This window comes from Tachypleus tridentatus, chromosome 7 (genome assembly GCF_004210375.1).
Source record: "Tachypleus tridentatus isolate NWPU-2018 chromosome 7, ASM421037v1, whole genome shotgun sequence".
NCBI classification, from domain to species: Eukaryota; Metazoa; Arthropoda; class Merostomata; order Xiphosura; family Limulidae; genus Tachypleus; species Tachypleus tridentatus.
In genome coordinates this window covers 45,719,452-45,738,654 of record NC_134831.1, presented here as the reverse complement: position 1 = coordinate 45,738,654, position 19,203 = coordinate 45,719,452, and the positions used below count along the sequence as shown (strand labels likewise).

At 34.2% G+C, this 19,203-nt stretch overlaps 1 protein-coding gene across 1 annotated transcript in view; it reads left to right on the top strand.

Annotated features, from left to right (window-relative positions):
- LOC143255574 (ribosomal RNA small subunit methyltransferase NEP1) overlaps window positions 1–17,847 on the top strand; it is a 39,083-nt gene extending 21,236 nt beyond the window's left edge. Inside the window, 3 exon segments of the mRNA XM_076511443.1 lie at window positions 4,135–4,193; window positions 4,983–5,132; window positions 9,602–17,847. Of these exon segments, the coding sequence (XP_076367558.1) occupies window positions 4,135–4,193; window positions 4,983–5,132; window positions 9,602–9,715 (323 nt within the window). The 3' untranslated portion in view covers window positions 9,716–17,847.
- Window positions 17,848–19,203: the final 1,356 nt, after the last annotated feature.

The following is a 19,203-nucleotide window of genomic DNA, read 5'->3' as shown; positions in this document are numbered from 1 at the left end:
ACTTCCATAGTGATTAGGTACTGTATGTCTTCTTTCCTGCATGCAGATAGGTGCCAACCTATTTTGTTCTACCCTTTTTGTGCTATTGTGTAATTACTAGGTGAAGAGCATACCTGTTCCAAAAGTAATGCTATAATCCACAGGTGTCTATGCTATTCTTATTTTTGCACATCTGTTCTTTCAGTGGAATTGCTTTCTAGTTGGTTTTGTTTTGTTGTGACTTCATATCCACCATCTGTGTGATATGGGATTGTAACTTTGGAGTGAGGGGAAGTAAAACTGTTTTAGAAGTTAACATTTTCTAATATTGAAAATGTATTTCTGTTAGGTACTTACCTTTCTTTCACTTGTTTTCCTCCCTTCCTTCCCACTGATTTAACCGTATTTCTAGTTTGTTTGTGCCAATTGTCAAAAGTAAGAGTTGCGTGGTTGTGATAGAATAGGTGGTGCAGTAGGATTGGTGGAGGGTTGTCACATGATTACACCATGTTCTGTAAAGGTGCAAAACTAATGGGGTGTAAAAGATTGTTTTGCTTATAAGGCAAATCAAGATTGATATAGCTTTGGGTGTGAGAGTAGATAAGTACTTTTTGGAAATACATTTTCAGTGTAAGAAAATACTAACTTCCAATATTAATGCCTAAACTTCTGATGGCAGTTTGACTTTCTAGGGTAGAAAGGGAGCTTAAGTTTGTGACAGTAGTGTATGGGTTTACCTTGAGGGTGAAAAAAGTGTTCTTTAAAACTTGAACTGTTCTTTCAGAATGGCTTGGATGAATTGATTACCCAGAACCTTGGTTCAGGGCATACCAAACAAACACAAATTATGTAAACCATGCAGTGAATCTCTCTCACAACCATCACTGATTTGTGTAAGTGTTACCACATCATATTTTAATTGTAGATTTGTATTTATGTTCATCTAAATCCTTCCATAGTTCAGGAGCTCATAGAACCAAACTTGTGATGGGCTGGGGGAGAAGAGGTCCTTATGTATGTGGAATGTTCCTCTAAAAGCGGGAAAGTCTAGAATGTTCCTGGTATCTCATCCAGATGTTACGGAAGTCTGTAAATAGGTGTTTAAGGTCAGTGACCCAAACCCATTGTCAGAATGTGGCGTCTAGCCCTTCTTAGGATGCTATATTTAAAATTGTTCATACATCCTCTCACAAGTTAAATGTATCAAACTTGGTAAACGTGATTAGCTGTCACAAGCAAGTATCCCAAGAGGTTATTTTACATTTGTTTTTGGTAAAGGCCCTTTTGCAGTAGCTCTAGAATTATTTGAGAACAATTTGGAGGAGCTTCATCAGTACATGAAAGCTTCCATTAATACTAAGGGGGAGTTTGGGTGAATTTCATCAACAAATGTTGTCCTACAAAAATGGGTACAGTAACAGATTGTGGGTTTAGTTATATTACTCTTGTGATGTTGTACGTATAGTATAATGTTTATTTTGTCAAAACTTCTTTATCCAACTGTTTATGTTGAAAAAAAATTCATCAGAAAAGTGAGCATCAGAACTGTTGGAACCCTTAAGTTGATTTAACATCTTGAACCTCTAAGATTGTCTTGTATGGAGCTAGTGAAGTTTTCTAACCAGTTAATTATCATTCAACTAATATATTGTTCTCAAATTATATTCAGCTTCCTGTTTTCAGCTCTTCATTTCATAGAATCTTCAGGTGCAACAGTTTAGTATGATAACCTTTTCAACATGCAGAATGTATCATATATGCAATACTAACTGAAACCTGTAACAGTTCAAAATGTTAATACTGATCTTTGGGTTTCCCTTCAGATTTTTCAAGAATACTTTATTGAAACAATAATTTATTGCTACTGATAATTGTTTGTAAATTGTATTGGACAGAACTAGTGAAAATTCTTGTCACAGTGTACAATAGATAATGTATTATTAACTAAAAACAAAAACTTCTGCTGATATTCTAGAAAAATAAAGTAATAAGAATAAAATGATTCATAAGGTGAAAAATATTACAAGTGTCAAATTGAAAGTGATATGAAAAACAAATCTTTGATCTGAAACTTTTTTTCTTGTAATTCTATCATAAATGTGGAAACTTAAAATTAATTAACTTTATATGTACAAAATAATCACAAGGTTTTAAGTAAAATGTTCAAAATTTAGAAATAACACAAAGTTATTAGCAAGCTTACCATTTACAGTACAGGTCAAAAGAAATTGTAGAAACACACATGTATATGAGAAGTCAATGAATCAGACAAGTTAAAGTATACTACTGTACTAGTCACTATTTAAGTGCAAGTGACAATTGTCTTTGTTTTCCTTTTCAGTGATTCATATATAGCTCTATCTGTACTTTCTAGTGTAAATAGTTTTTTCTCTGTCATACTGTTACTACTCTTTAGTAATTTCTGACAAACAGTCAAATAACTAAGATGTTTAACAATCAAAATTTGTTTGAGTTAATAAGGAATAACTTACACTAACATTTTCCATTAAATTATTCTTACCCTAAGTAAAACTTGTAGCTTCTAATAAGAAAGCAATATATCGAGCATGAAGCATGATCTGTGGCAGGTATTTAGGTTTTTTTGTTTTTTTTACCCCGAATGGGAATAAAAGGAAACTATGGGCAGTCAGAAACATTTGTTTCACTTCACCCCACTTGCAATTTGTGATAATTACACAGTTAGGTTAGATTTGTTGACTAGCTAATTAGGTGTAGGTGCTACTCAAAACTGTGGATTTGTGATCTCTGAGTGGCAAGTGAGGTGGAGCTGTGAATAGGTCATGGGATAAGGGAAGGCAGCTTTGTGCTGAGGTTTTGGTGGGTCCTGAGAAGTTTAAGTCTTGACAGCTTGAACAAGATGTTGATCAAGTATGTCACTGCTGTTTTCATTCAATGTATTAAGTTAAAGCTACATTGCTATTTATATATACAAGGTAAACATAAAACAATAGACATCACAGTGACTAGTTAGCTGTGTACCAATGGATTTTATGCCACACACATTCTCGAGTTGAGTACAAATAAAATGTGTGCATTCCAATGGAAGTAATAATAGTTAAAAGTTTGATTGCTTAAATAGCTGTAATAATGAAACACAATAATAGACAGAAAGTGTTTCAGTTTGGTAATATTTTATGTAATATTGTTTGATGTCATTGATACTCATAGATGGTTGATGGTTTTGAATAACCAAATAACTTTAGACTTCTAGGTTGGATTTTTTTGTAGGCTATCAACCATTTTGCTCTTATATTTTCAGTTTACCATTATAATATTTTACTCTCTTATGCGGCAATCAATCCCTATAACAATATCCTTCCTTTAGGAAGGAAACCTTAACAATAATTAGTTGAGGACATCATTTGTTTTTCTTATAAACAAACTTTCTAAGAAAGGGATAATAGTTAAAAGGTTTTTACCTTCTTCTTGACCATTTCTACAGTTTGAACATCGTGATTTAAGTGTCAATCTTTTGCTGGGACAGTGGGTAAGTCTACAGATTTCCAATACTAAAATCAGGGATTTGATTCCCCTTAGTGGACACAGCAAATAGCCCAGTGTTGCTTTGCTATAAAAAAAACACATTTCTGCATCATTAAAAATAACTTTCTAAGCATACATGTTAGTTAACATACGAGCATTTAAGTTCAAGTGTGTAATACACTTAAGGCATACAAATTCTGAGTATGTAGTATAGATAAGGCTGGATTAAGTTATTGTAAGTAATAGATTTGTTGTATAAGTGCTAACAAAACATGTTTGTGGTAAATGTATGATAATTTGATCCTCAATGATTGATTTCATTTAACATATACAGATTCTGGTTATACTTTTTTAAACTTGGTTATTTTATGTGTTGAGTGGTAAGGTATATAAAATCCTCTCTGTTAGCTTTTATGAAGTTTTTGGTTACAATTTTAATTTTCTATTTAAAAGTTATAAGAACTTTTCATTATTATTGTCTGTAACATTTACAACTTGTTAATTAGTCAAAAGGTTGTTCTACTACCTTCATATTATCCCTAAATCTATAAAATTTCATAATTAATGTGCTGAAAAGATCCTTACCAAATAAAAAAATTAATAGTTTAGAATATAAATAACACATGTTTAATGTTAGTTTTTTCCTTGTAGTACAACTTCTTCACAAACTGAGTATCCATGCAGCTGATGGGCCTCAAAAGCTACTCAAGGTAACCTACAATGTTCTGATTGTCTGGTTTCAAGTGGTTTAGTTGTAGGAGTTCACCAAGATAGTTTATATATTATTATTATTGTAAGTGTGCAGTAAGTGTAATCAGTTTTTATTTCTGTGTTAAAATGGAACATATATTTTTTAGTCATTTAAATGTTCCCTCTCTCCATTGAGATGCAACTGAATAGGTGTCTTTGGTAAAGAGTAACATCTTTCAGGTCAGATACTTATTGTTTACTTTGATTGAAACAAGCACCTTAAAAGTATACAATGAAGAGCCAGTAAAAAATGTATTATTCAGTTGTAAAGTTTAATTTTTAGTAATGTGTTTGGTCATAAACCCAGCAATATCTCATGAAGTTAGGCCTGGTTGTTTAGTATACTGGCCTGCTTTTACAAAATTCTGGGTGGTTCATAAAGCTTGAAAAACAGCTGAACCATGGCCCAGACATATTTTCAAGGTGTAACAGAAGAAGATGCTTTTAGTGCTAAGTATAAGAGTAGATAGAGAATTTGCTCAAAAGTTTTTCAGTATATGAGAAACTATAACTTAATTTGTATGAGAATGTGTTTGCTATTATAAGCTCTTAATAGATGCTCTAAAATTTCATATATACAATGACATGTTTTAGCCAAGTTTTGACATGTTTTTCTTTTTAACTGGCAAGATGTTTACTGATACTAGCTACTTTAATGAGATTTGCTTTATCTTGTCACATCTAATACACCATATTTTGTTTCTTGTAGTTCACGTTTAAACATTCAATTTCTTATTTATGTCTTTTAGGTTATTAAAAACCCTATAACAGACCACTTGCCAGTAGGATGCAAGAAATTAGTAACTTCTTATCATGCCAATAAGCTTGTACATCCAAGAGAACTAGCTCCACCTAATGAACCTGTTGTCATAGTTATTGGAGCCATGGCCCATGGATCAGTGAGTGGTTTAGTTTTGTGATGGCCAAACTGTTTTAAAAATACATAAATGTAATTATCAGGCATTAAATAACTGTATTAAAAATATCAGCCATTTTTTAATTTTTCAGGAGGATTTTGGTTAGTTGATTTTATTTATTTGCAATGTAAATTGAACTGACACATAAATTAAAGAGAAAAATATACTACCTAGTTTATGTCTGTAACCCCACTGAGTAGTTCTATTGATTACCCTTGATTAGGAGATGTAAAATCAAAGTAACATGGGCATGTAGATAAAACTTAAATTTTTGTATGCAAGTTTAGGAGCTTTTACTAAACTAGTAATATTAGTTGACTGAAAATTGCACACACACAAGAAGTTTTTAACTAGCTAAGTTACTTTATTCAAGTTAATTAAGGTTTCATATTTGCCTTACCTTATTCAAGGCTACAGTATACTTTTAATGGGAACTTAATTTTAAATAACTTTAACCTTTTTTCCCATTGTTTATTTTCCAAGTAAAACAATGTTATAAACATTTTATGAAACACTCTTCCCTTCTATTTTCTTTTGAAATATTAGAAAACATTTGTATGCTGCTAATCACTAAGTAAATATCTAGGTGCTCACCATCCACCAGATCCCATGTTGAAAATTAAAACTAGTAATATGTATCCAAGATGTAAGTGTATGCACTGCAAGTATTGTGAACTTGTTGCTGTTCAGGTATGTATTTTATATACAGATATTGGAGTTTGGTACAATAGGTATACTACAGTCATGGGAAACTGTTGTGATGACTTCTAAAAATGATCATTAATTATTTTTTCTAATTATATATATGTGTGTGTTAAAATATTTAATTTCTATTATGAATTCATTAAAAGAACAATTCTGTTTTCCTTTCATGGTACTGGAAGAAAATTTAGCTCCAAAAACATGAAAAATATACTAAATTTCTGTATTTATCATGTTCTTCAATAACCAAGTTTGTAAGCAAGTAATGGGAATTTCAATGTGAGCTATCTGCCCTACTTGTATTGCAAAAATATATCTTTATTTTTATCAGAACATGTTTATTGAAAATTACAAAATCCCAGATATTTGTCTTAACTTACAGATATATAGATGATTTAATTGGTGTAAATAATTCTGAGATAAATAATGTTATTAACATTGTTTATCTGGTAGAATTAGAAATTGAAAATATTTCAGTATCTAATGTAGACATGCATGTTATTTAGATCTAATAATTGAGATAAATGATAATGATATCAGTCTAAACATTTTAGATGAAAACAAATTTTTTTTTTTCTTTTTCACTATATGGTTTACCCTCTGCTAATAGTAGTATACCATGCTCTTCTGTTATAACCATAATAACTTTGTAGTTATTCAGATTTTGTAAAATGTGTAATAAATTACATCTTTGATTATTAGTGTTCAAACATTGAGACAAAAATTAATATTTAATCGATTCAATAAAGAAACTGAATAAAATTATTAAAATATTCTGTAATAAATGTTAAGAATACATTAAATAAATATAAAGAAGTAAAAATTAAAAGAAATTTTACTGAAAGTTTTTAATAAGCAATTTTTAGTTAATAAGGTCATTTAAACAATTTGGCACTACACTACTGTCATACAGATGAACACCTTATTGCATAGAAAGGCTTGTTCAGAGTTTACAAATTGGTAGTTACAGTGAACTTAATTGGTGGTGGTTGGGATTTATAGCAGTTAATTTAGATAACTGGTTTTTCTGCAATGATGGAGTCATTAAAATATATCTTAGATATAAGAGAATTGATGTTTTGAAATGGCCAGGTGAATCACCTGATATCAGTCTGATTGAAAATTTATGGGCTGAATTAAACTAATTAACAGAAGATTACAAGCCAAACACAGCAGATGAACTTTTTGAAGTAGTCAAAGAAGGATGGCAGTCAATCACTTGTTAATATCTGTACAAACTCATTGAAAGCATGTCACAATGATGTGAAACAGTAGTGAAATCTGAGGGAATGTTGACTAAATATTAACTGGGAAACAGATTTGTGCAATTTTGAGTTTCATTTTTACATTTTGATGATTGCAGAGAAACTTGTCTGATCATTTTGTAGCTAATTAAAATAAGATCTAAGAAACTACAGCAGGTGTACAACACTTTTTGAGAAAATGTAACTAAAATCTTGAAAAGCTAAGGTGTTTATGAAAGACAGTGTTAAAATTAAGATTTGAGATCATATTTCAACAGATATCATCGATTGTTCTAAAAACATTGTTTTTACATATTTTTCTTGTATCTAAAAAGATACAACATAGTAACATTTTCAAGGGGGTGAACTTTTTTGTCCACCCCCTGTATATGTGTGTGTTTGTGTATAGAAAATATGCATTAAGAAGTTGGTCATTTTCAAAATCCGTTGCAATTCCCAGTTTTTACCTTAAATTTATAACAGATAATGCCTGTAGTAATAGATCCCAAATGTGATAGGGATATCCCATATACATAAAGAAATTCAAACTGATGTTATAGTAGTAAGCTATCATGGAAAATCGTTTGAGGATATGGAGTTCTTATTCCATCAGAGCAGTAGGAGTTGAGATGTGTTTGTAAACACTCAACCTTGTGACTAAGATTATGACTGAGGGTTACAATGGATTTTGGAAAAAAAATTTTAGTGCCCATTCACAATTAATAATAGTATTCAAGCTATTTATTTCATTATATATAATTTGTAATTTGTTTTTCCTTAATCAAGGTTTAATCTCAGTAATCTTTATACCATTCTGCTTAGAGACTTCCTTCCGAGGTGTTATATCACGTCACTGTTCAATGTGTGAATATTTTCTGTGGGAAAAAAGATAAAGATCTGTATCTAGGGAAGTTTACATAACAATCTTTTAGCATACTTATAAGATTAGACTGTAGATACATTAACAATGTGCATGTGCTAATCAGTGGTCTTTACTGGAAATATACTGAGATGTACTGACACATAAAAGAAGACATACCAAAAATAAGTCTGGGACATCTTGAGAACTAAACAACAAGTTGGTATCAAACAATGTTTATTTAATAGAAAAGTCAGTGGTCAATGCATTGTTTGGAAAACACATCTGTGGGTTGCTTAAAAATTGGAACAACTGCTATCAATCCTAAATGGGATCAGATTTACAAATGGCACATATTTATTCTCCCAAAGAAATTTGTGTTTTCACAATGAGGCTAATATCGTGAGTGACCTGCCTGTGCCTTAATGCTGTCACAATATGCCACCTTGGGAAGTCAGCTAGCCAATCAGTAGTGCTGTCACAAACTTGTTTTGCCTTTGCCGTTTACTTTTTGTTGGTGGGTTTTATTCCCATATTATTCTTTTGTTAAGATGATTCCAGAAGAGTTCTACTGGGGGCATAACAGGAAAATTAGTTGGCCATGGCATAAATAAATGTGACTGGCTTGGATGAACTGTTGTATTATCCTCACCACATAAATTGTAGGTTGTCATACTGAAATAAAACTATTCTGAGAATGTTGACGAATAAAGGGCGGAACAATATGTTTGAAAGCTTCTTTGTAATACTGACAAAGGAGGTTACCTTTAATTACAACCAATGGGATTCTCTGGTTACCATAAATTCCTCCCCAATATGGTTCTGTCTCTTAGACACATCACTGGGCTGTTCACTCCCTTCTGCAGTGCTGCACATGGACTGTACCATCACTTTTGTTTAAAGAGAATTTATTTTTGTCTCAAAACAGAATTCTGTGCCATTTGTGGATGCACCATCTTACAATATTTCTTGAGAAGGTGATCTCATGGGTCAGAGTTGTCCCTCCAAACTGTCTGTAGGTTCAGGTACATGTCTAAGTCTGTTGGTTACATTATGTCAACTCATAGCATGGCCTAGTGAATTTCTACCTGTGACATTTTAATGAGGAACCAGTTAGGCTAGACTGCACAATCAGTGAAAGAGTAAATTGTTCAAAGAGCAGCAATTGTTCTTTTAAAGTGTAAGTCTCAGCAGGATTAATAATTGGATTTTTGTAATTGAATAATCAAAATCCCCTTAACTGCTAATATGGGAACTCAAAATAATTGTCAATGGTAAATTTCTTTTGGTTGGACCATATGAAACTTAAAATAGTTAATACAGTAGCTTATGTTTCACAAAAGATGTTTAAAAATGATTTTATACTTTGTTCTAATATATCGAGTTATCCAGATCTGGTAATTGAGGACCAATATTCAAAAGGTCTTTAGCTCCTGAGACATTATATAATTTTTACAAATTCTTACAGTATTTCACAAACAACAGATATATCTAATAAAATCTAAATAATGTTTTTAAATAATACATACCCTGAATTTTAAGCAGACTAAAAGTAGTTAAGTTATTAGATATTCAGGTGAGGATTTTCTCAGTAATGGCACAGTGTTCTATTCTTTCATGATGTTTGTTTTTATGTTTAATTTTAGGTTGATGTTGACTACTCTGAAGAATTGCTTGCCATCAGTGAATACCCATTATCAGCTGCTTTGACCTGTTCAAAATTGTGTACAGGATTTGAAGAAGCTTGGGGAATCCAGTAGCACCAGTCATCCTTTTTCCCCATTATATTATTTAAGTTTATAATAACAAGAATTTCTTCATGTATATTTTTAAAGACTTCTTTGAATCTGTGAATATAAATTTTTTTTCTATCAAAATCAAACAGTTATTCTGGTGTCCTATTCAATCATTGCTGCCTCCTAAGTGGACAGTGGTATGTCTGCAAACTTACAACACTAGAAACCAGGTTTTGATATCAGTGGTGGGCAGAGCACAGATAGCCAGTTATTTAGCTTTGTACTTAATATAAACAAACAATCTTTGCTTGTGAAACTGTTGTACATAAGCTGTCTTAGGCCAACCCTTCAGTTAGTTTTTGTGAATAATGTAACACTAACGTTACGATGTCCCTTGTAAAGCACAAGATACCTGTGCTGTGCGCATCACGGGTATTGAAAAACGGTTTTTGGACTTGCAAATTTTCAGATTCACCGCTTAGCCACTGAAAGGCTTGTCCAGGTGGTTTGGGCGCTCGACTCGTAATTTGAAAGTTGCAGGTTCGAATTCTCGTCGCATCAAACATGCTCACCCTTTCAGCCGTAAGGGAATTATAATATGCGGTCAATCCCACTATTTGTTCGTAAAAGAGTTGTCGGTGGGTGGTGATGACTGTCTGCCTTTCCTCTAGTCTTACACAGCTAAATTAGGGATGGCTAGTGCAGATGTAGTGTAGCTTTGCGCGAAATTCAAACCAAACCGTCTAGTGGCAAAAACATACACTGTGAACTTAAATAGCACATGATGCAATCAGGCAACAGACACAGAGTACACGATTCATTGCAACTGTTTCACGTTTTAAACACTTAAAATAGTCATAAATACTCCACAGATAAATGACCACATTTTGAAGATTCTGAGCAGCAAACTTCAACATCTAACACCTGTACCTCATTTTCATATACTACATTATCTTTCAGGCAAACCTTTAGAGCAAATGCCTCCCTTTTTCATTCAGAAGGAGCTTGTTAGCTCTCTAAATTCAGTCAAAAAGCTTCACTCTGGTAACATTGATGGAAACATCCACATCTCAACATAGTAAACTCTTGGATTCAAAGGCAATTGGGGATATACCTATTGAGGTTATGCCTCATGCTACTTTGAATTCGTCACTAAGAATTATTGTTGAGAGGGATCTGAAGAACATTCCCGAGTAAGAGATTCTCGCTGGTTTCTCCACCCAAGGAGTTTCTGCAGTAAGGCATATCTCTACTCGCAAAGATGGAATTATGAAGCCCACCAATCTTATTCTGACATTTACATCACCACGTCCATCTGCTACCATCAAACCAGGTTATCTTAATTGCAGGGTACAGCCATACATTTCAAACCATCTCAGATGTTTCCAGTGTCAGCAGTTTGGTCACTCAAAGACGTCATATCGTAGTTCCTTGAGGTGTGCTCATTGCAGTAGCAAGAACCACAATGCCTATGAGTGTAAAATGGACCCTCATTGCGTTAATTGCAATGGCTCTCACCCATTCTTTCATTCTTGCTCTAAATGATTGGAAGAAAAAGAGGTGCAGTATTTGGAAACGATTCAAAACATTACTTGCCCTGAATCGCGGAAGTTCCTGTTCAACACTTCATCTCGGACATATGCTGCTGCACTTCATTCTACCACTACAATGAGAGTGCAGACAGATCTCTGTATGCCTCCGAAAGAATCGTTTTCAAGCCAACTAAAAAGTCTTTTGACCTCCATGATTAGAAATGTTGATAAATCAACGTCAACACCCATCCCTGTCCCTAACATACATTCCAGCAAACCCCAAGATCCATTTTCTTTTGGTTCTGGGTACGGGCATTTCCTCAGGGACATCTTCTCCCACCCCAAGATGCAAAACGATCATTCGTTCACGTCTTCAGTCGCTAGGCTCCTCTTCCAACAGCAGAGACCTGCCTAATCGACCCAGACCTCCATCGAATAAAAACGGTAAAGAAAAAAACATGGTTGTAAACAAAAGTGCTCTTCACCCAATTCGCCTCCACATAAATAAAAATGGCTACCTTGATACAATGGAACTGTCGAGGTTACATTCTAATGTGGATGACATCAAAACACTGATTGTTCCTTACCATCCTTTATGTCTTTCCTTACATGAAAGACTGAATCACTGGTCTGTGGCTCTGCCAGGACCTCAGTCTTAAAGATGCTATACCCCATTCATCATCAAGAACTTTGGCTCTACACTGGGACTTTCAACACTTCCCAGTTCAGAGTTTATACACAGAGTCTCATGAACCTTCTTTGCACCTCTGCCGTTTGCAACTGTCTTTACTATATACCTCGAAACTTCATTCCTTATAAAAGCACCCCACGTGGGGTTATGTTTTCTTTTCTCAGTGGGCCATACTTTTTCAGAACAGACAGTCTGCCATTGCTCATTTTGGCCTTCGTATCCAGGTGAAGTTGGATGAATTGGGTTTGTTCTTGGATAACATTGCTGTATCCACTGGTCAGCCCATCCCACTATGGCTTCTTACAATCCATAAATGTGACCTATCTTTAAGTCACCTGAGTAAAGCAGACACTCTCGATTGGAAATACTACCTGTTATTTGCTGAACATCATTCGAACCATACTTCCATTCCTATTTATACAGATGGTTCGAAATCAGATAAATGTGTGGGCTGTGCCATGGTTTACTGTGGCTCAGTATAACATACAGAATTCCCTCTACAGCTTATGTGTTCACTGCTGAACTGTACGCCATTTCTCTTTCCCTGGATCACATAGAAGCTAAGCAGTACTCAAATTGCACTATTTATACTGATTCGCTTAGTTCTCTACTGGCCTCTGGAATCGCTTCACGTTAGTTTACACTCTGTTCTCGCCGATATTGAAAACCGACTGGCCCATTTTTCTTTAACATCTACTTCTATCCAGTTTTTCTGGATACTGGGCCTCGTTGGTATTCGCGGGAATGTGCTCGTCGACATCGCAGCTACATCTATTTGCTCTGGCACTATCTCTGCTGAGCCTGTTCCATACATGGAATATGTTCCTGTATTCAAGTCTCGGCTCCGTGCCAGTTGGCAGTCGACTTGGAGTGAGCAACGTGAAAACAAGCTTTTCCAAATAAAACCCTCTATTGGACTTTGGCCGAATTGCTGTTGTAAGGATCGGAAATAGGAAATTGTTCTAACTAGACTACACATTGGTCACAGTTTTTAACTCATCGTTTTCTTTTATCTGGGACCGATGCACCAATGTGTTGTCTGTGTAACACTTGCATCACAATAAGTCACATTTTACTGTCTTGCCGTCGTTATGACTCTCCACAATTGCACCATTTTAAACATGTTTTAGTTTTATTTGCGTTAGTATTGCATTATTCATGTGTGTTTTGTAATATTTTTATAAATGTCTTTCTCACTGAAGCTTTTCTAAGCCGTACGTTTTTGGCTTCAAACAATTTGCTGTAAAAAAACCTCCTTTGTGTGTGAGTACATGTTTTGAAATGTATTATACCAAGAAAAAAATTGAAAGGAATGCCACCGTTCATAGATTTTTTGTAACCTGTAAGAGTAATTGGGTATGTATGCATTCCCTTGTGATTATGTAATAATATGAACAAATCTGAAACTGAGATTTGCTTTAGGGAAAAATACAAGGGTGTCTGTGATTTAAGACCGGGCACTCTTGTTTTTATCCCCATTCATAAATAGACAACAACATTTTATCAAATACGCCATTCTTAGTCCTCAAAATGGCGATCAAAATTCTATTCTCCTTACTTCTTCCTTGATCCTATCCTGACGTCATAATGTCCCGACTCGGCCCTCTGGTAATATTTTTTATAAGACGAACGAACAATCCGCGATAGAAACACAGACAACGACGACAAACTTTTAGGTGTAATTCGACTATTATGCGACTGTAAATTCAGATCAGTATGTGTTCTATTACATTTCTGAGAAGCTGGGAAAACAGTTGACTGATCGGAGCAGTCTAACGGCGATAATTCGACCTTTTAGGTCAAATTGCGTAGGACTTTGACATGTACGACAACATGATTCTTAACGTTATGTATACACTATACTACTAGTAGTAGTATACTACTGTGGCACCGTGGTCACACAAAGATGCTGTAAAGAACCGACAAATCTACAAAATCAATTTAGGATTGTCTGTAAAAGTGCATGAATTGAACAAGTTCATATGAGCAAGGTTAGTACTGAGTGCTAGGCTTAAGGTTAGTGACCTCAGTTGCAATGTATTAGCATTAGGCCTAACGTTAGTGTTATTATCTGAGAACTGAGTGACAATAACGTTAGGCCTAATTACTGCAACTACTTTAGTGTAAGTACCACTGGAAACGCTACTGTAACCTGGAATAATGAAGGGCACTATTCCCAATTTAAGGCCGTCGTTTTGAATTTGCCTTCGTATCCAAGCATGCAGATAAAGTTTCAGACATGTGCCTATTTTGTTGATGTATGGTTTGTTGGCTCATCTAAAGTCCCCAGATCAAAACTGAGCTCAAAGGTTACAACTCATTCTTCAGATATTTGATCAGGATTTAGGTTCTCTAGCCTAGGCCTAACTCAGTATTTAGTAGTTTAGTGTGCAATACAGATTACAATTGATTATATATTATGTATGTGTACCAGTGCAGAATGATCACTGTGTATATATGCTACTACAGTATGTGTTGTTGATCACAGATTGTTTTGGAGTACTTGTTGGCTCACAATGGTTTTGCATATTACCATTGACATTGCTTCTTGTATACAGCTACCATAGCAACAACCTTAATGAAACATTTGCAATGAGTGAGAGCTAATTCTCCTAAAATGGATTGAAGCCAGTCTCGAATGGTTTTCAACCAATCAGAATGCAGCAAATCAGTAAAGGTATTTATGAATTCATGTTTATGTGATGATGGACCTAGGTCATAGGGTAACTTTCTGACAATCTTTGTCTAAATGTAGACCTAGAGTTTAGTATGTTTGAATGTCTTTCCAACGTTTTTTTTTTACGAATTTCAGTGTTTTTTCTAATAATTATAACTATATATGATCCATATTCTTTTACGTGTTTTTTTAATTGTTGTTTCTGTATTTTTCAGACTGCAAGATGAAACGAGTTCAATTAAGTAGTGCACAAAAGAGAAAAATGACAAAAAAGAACCAACAAAAGGCTCTGGATTTAGTGACCAAGACTGGAAAGCTGACTATTTTTTTCACTCAACTTACACAATATAATCTTCCAAATCAAAGCCCACTCCGCCATCAGGCGTCACTTGTACTGCATCTGACTCTGACAAGATTGAAGTTGAACCAAGCTCTACACCTACAAGTACTACTTGTTCACTTCAAAGTCAAAACATCATGACGACGTTAAGGTGTCACAGGTTAGCTCAACTGGCACAAGTCTCACAACTGATCTCACTTTGCCTGTAAATTATCCTGATATATATTGTGTTAATGTTTATGCAAATTGCTCTACAAGACAGTCTGAAAATGAAAATTCACTGGACTATGGTAAAATGTTTTAGTCTCCAAAAAATGAAGAAACTAAAGCAAAATATCCAGTGTTGTGGCTCGATTTCTCTGTTGCTGATGTGACTTATTGGATTGCTTGTGGACCCACTGACTGTCAACATCACAATGGGTCATTTGGTAAATCTTGCCAGACTTTCAGTAGTGGCAAACAAACGAGATGCTGTTCGAAAAAATTTTTCTTTGGGGTAAAAGCCAATGATGAGCAATACAAGAGAGAGTGATTATTGTATTCACCATCAACAAGGAGCAGTTTACTGCTTTGTTTGTAAACTTTTTGCCTCTAAATTTTCCTCGCGTTCTGTTGAATGAAAAGGGTTCAGTGACTGACGAAATACTATTGTAACTGATCATCATGAAAGATGCATTAATCACCGAGACTCTATGCTAACATACTTAACTCGCAGACAAGGTTTAGGCTTGTGATAATGGTTGGAAAACAAATTGAAGAAGAGTGTAGTTTCTGGGAACATTTCTTGGAGCGTGTAATAGCTGTTATTCGTACGTTAGCTGAACGTGACCTCGCTTTTCGAGAAACAAATGAAAAATTTGGTTCACTGCAAAATGGGAATTTTTTTAGGGCTGTTTGAACTCCTAAGTCATTTTGATCTATTTGTAGCAGGGCACATTTCGAAATATGGAAATTCTGGAAAAGGAAATACTTCTTACTTATCCAAAACCGCCTGTGAAGAACTCATTGAATCACAAAGACTCAAAAGGTACACGCGTTCACTATTGAGAAGGATAATTATTCTGGTTATTTTAGCTTGTCAGTTGACTCGACGCTAGATCTGTCACATATAGATCAGTTAAGTGTTGTACTTCGATACTTAAAAGATGGGCAGCCTATTAAACGCTTTTTAACCTTTCTGGAACTGAAAAGCCACACCAGTGAGGAAATGGCAAACCAGGTATTGCAGTACTTACGTGAAGTTTGCAAACTTAATTTTTCAAAATGTAAAGTACAGTCTCACGACAATGCTACTAACATATCCGGGCGTTATAAGGGGACGCAACAAAAGATTTCAGAATAAAATAAGTTTGTCATATATGTGCCCTGTGCAGTCCATTCACTAAATCTGGTAGGCCGAAGTGCTGTTGTCAAGTGGCAGTTAATTTTTTCTATACAATGCATTTGCTCTATACATATCTTTCAGCTTCAACTAGCCGGTGGAAAATTCTTAAAACTTGTCTTGAAAATGAAAGTGTATTAAAATTCCTTTCTGATACCAGATGGGAGGCACATGGTGTGGCAACAACAGGAATATTGAAGTCTTTAAGTTTTTAGAAGCTTTAGAATGTCTAGTTGAAGACCAGTCATAAAATGGAAGCACTAGAAAAGAAGCAGACAATATTACAAATAAGATGCAAGAGCTAGGATTTGTTTTTATGTTGATCACGTGGGATGAGATTTTGTAAAAGTTTCATAAAGCAAGTGAAGTTCTGCTAAATGAAGATGTGAACTTAAAAACGTGTAGATCTGTACAGGTCATTAGCTGACCAACTACGCACATTAAGGGATGACTTTGAAAAATTTGAAGCAGTTGCAAAGGAAATATTACCACATGTTGATTACAGTGCAGTTCAAACTTGCAAACATGTCAGAAAGAAGGTACTCAATGACGAAGATGCACAGGAAGTAGATCTGAATGCCGGAGATAAATTTCGTATCATCACCTTCTACACAATTGTTAACAAACTATAAACCCAAATGAGAAGAAGGGGAGAGGTGTACAAGTAAATATCAAACAGATTTTCTTTCTTAAGTGATGTGTCAAATGATGTCACTTCATCTGTTGAAACTGAAAGGTACTCTCAGTGTTCCCAAAAGCTAACTGATGCTTACCCAGAGGACTTGGACACTAACCTCTCTGCCGAGCTTTAGCAGTCTCACTCATATGTGCGCCATAAGTTCAGTGCAACAAAAACTGTAAAAACCAGATTCAGTCATAATTTTAACTTTATAAAATAATTTTAGAAGACAAAATTGAGTGTGCATTTCCAAACGTAGCCATTGCATTACGTATATTTTTAACATTAATGGTCACAAATTGCACAGCTGATCGTTCATTTTCTTAACTCAAGCATATCAAAAATCCCAACAGAACAATTATGCAACAAGACAGGCTGGTGCCTTGTCTCTGTTAAGTATAGAAGCAGATTTGTGACACCAAATTAATTTTGAGGACTTGATCAAAGACTTTGTAATTAAACAATCTAAAAGAAAACTTTTTAAAATTTAAATAAATATTAAGGTAAAAGTAATAATTTGCTTACAGGGTTTTAAGTTCAAAGTGAGAATTTTTTTTATAAAAGTGTTTTCAGTAAATTTTTCATTTTTGTTAACATCAAAATGAGAATTGTTAAATCAGAGTGAAAACAAATATGTCGTAAAATAATTCCTTTTAATTATCATTAATTAAAGAAGCTATTTCCCTCATCATTTCTGAATAAAAGACCTCACTCATTGCTTGATTTTGATCCATGCATAATCTGTCAAATAAATAAAATAGAAAAGTTTTTAATTAATATAGTTATGGGGGTCTGACCTGGAAGAAAACTGAAGAAAGGTTATAAATTTGTAAACTTTTATTTCACTTTCAACACTTACTGAGTCTTCATGTCTTGTCAGTTAAGCAGTGGAGGGGCCGATGGGGGCACCATTGTTGGGCTGTGCTTAGGGCATCAGTTGCCCTCAATCCGGCCCTGCAGATGTCCCTTGTTTTGCGTTGCACAAAATTCAAAAAACAAGAACTCCTGAGTGGTTCAGCAAAAAACGCATAACCTTGGCATTCAAGGTTAGAATCCTGCGGAAGACACAACACTTTGCACAAAGATTTTCTTAAATTACTTAGAAAATTATATTAATCAAAAGAACATGAAAAAAGTAATTTCCTTCTAGATTTATTTCTGTAGGCAGAAGGTCTCTAATAAAATTTTAAATCGTATATAAACTCCCCCCCCCCTTTTTTTTTTTTCTCACTGTTTTGGTGTCATTGTCAAGCAGTTCTGGGAATAAAGGGTGGATCCGTTTCCGAGAACCTCAGTTTTACAGCTCATTTGTTTACAAGAAATTTTCTCGGAAACACATCATCTGTGTTCTTGCAACACTGTCAGGACACTTGTCTTCTGTACTTTGTATTGTATGCTGATCTATCGAAAAAAATTTGTTTTCAGATAAATGACAAACGCTTGTACATTGTACTGGTTAAATGAACGAAAAAGAACGTTATATACAAAGAAAGCTCATAAGGCACGTATTTGTTTGTTTATTAAGTAACTAAAGCAGAATAACACACAACCAGCAAACACCTTTGGCCTACAATTACAAAGTTAATTATTGAACTACTGCTATGCACTTTTTCAGTTGTATTATCATTGCCACTATAATTCACGTTTAACTTATTTAAATAAGTATTAATGGTAATTAGTATGTCTACTTATTTACGTTTTTTTATATGAATAATTATCAAATATGTTGGGACACTTTTGGAGAGTAAAGAGTGTTCTCGCAAGATACCTGACTTCCTTAAAGGATTGTGTGAAAAGTTTTACCTTTATGAAAGCCTCAGTTCCGAGACAATTCGTTTGACAATATTTAGAAGTCGGCACTGATACGAGTTGTTCTGGAGTTAAGTAACACACAGACACCGAATTTTATCGTATAATTTTGATAATATACATGTAATAAAGTTACTATGGTAGCTACATCCATGTAGTCAGTCAGTAATTTCATTTTCATGTCGTAATTTATTTTAACTGTAACTATAATTATTAAGTAGTTAAAACTTAGTAGATACATACACGTGTCAATTGGGATTATTTAGTGGCCACATAATGATTTACAAAAAGTTGATTTAGTAAATATATGCCAACATAAGTTAAGTTTATTTAGTAAACTCTTTATGAGCAGCTGATTTTGGTAATAATTAGTTCAATGTTGTAACTCAAATTGCGAAGTAAC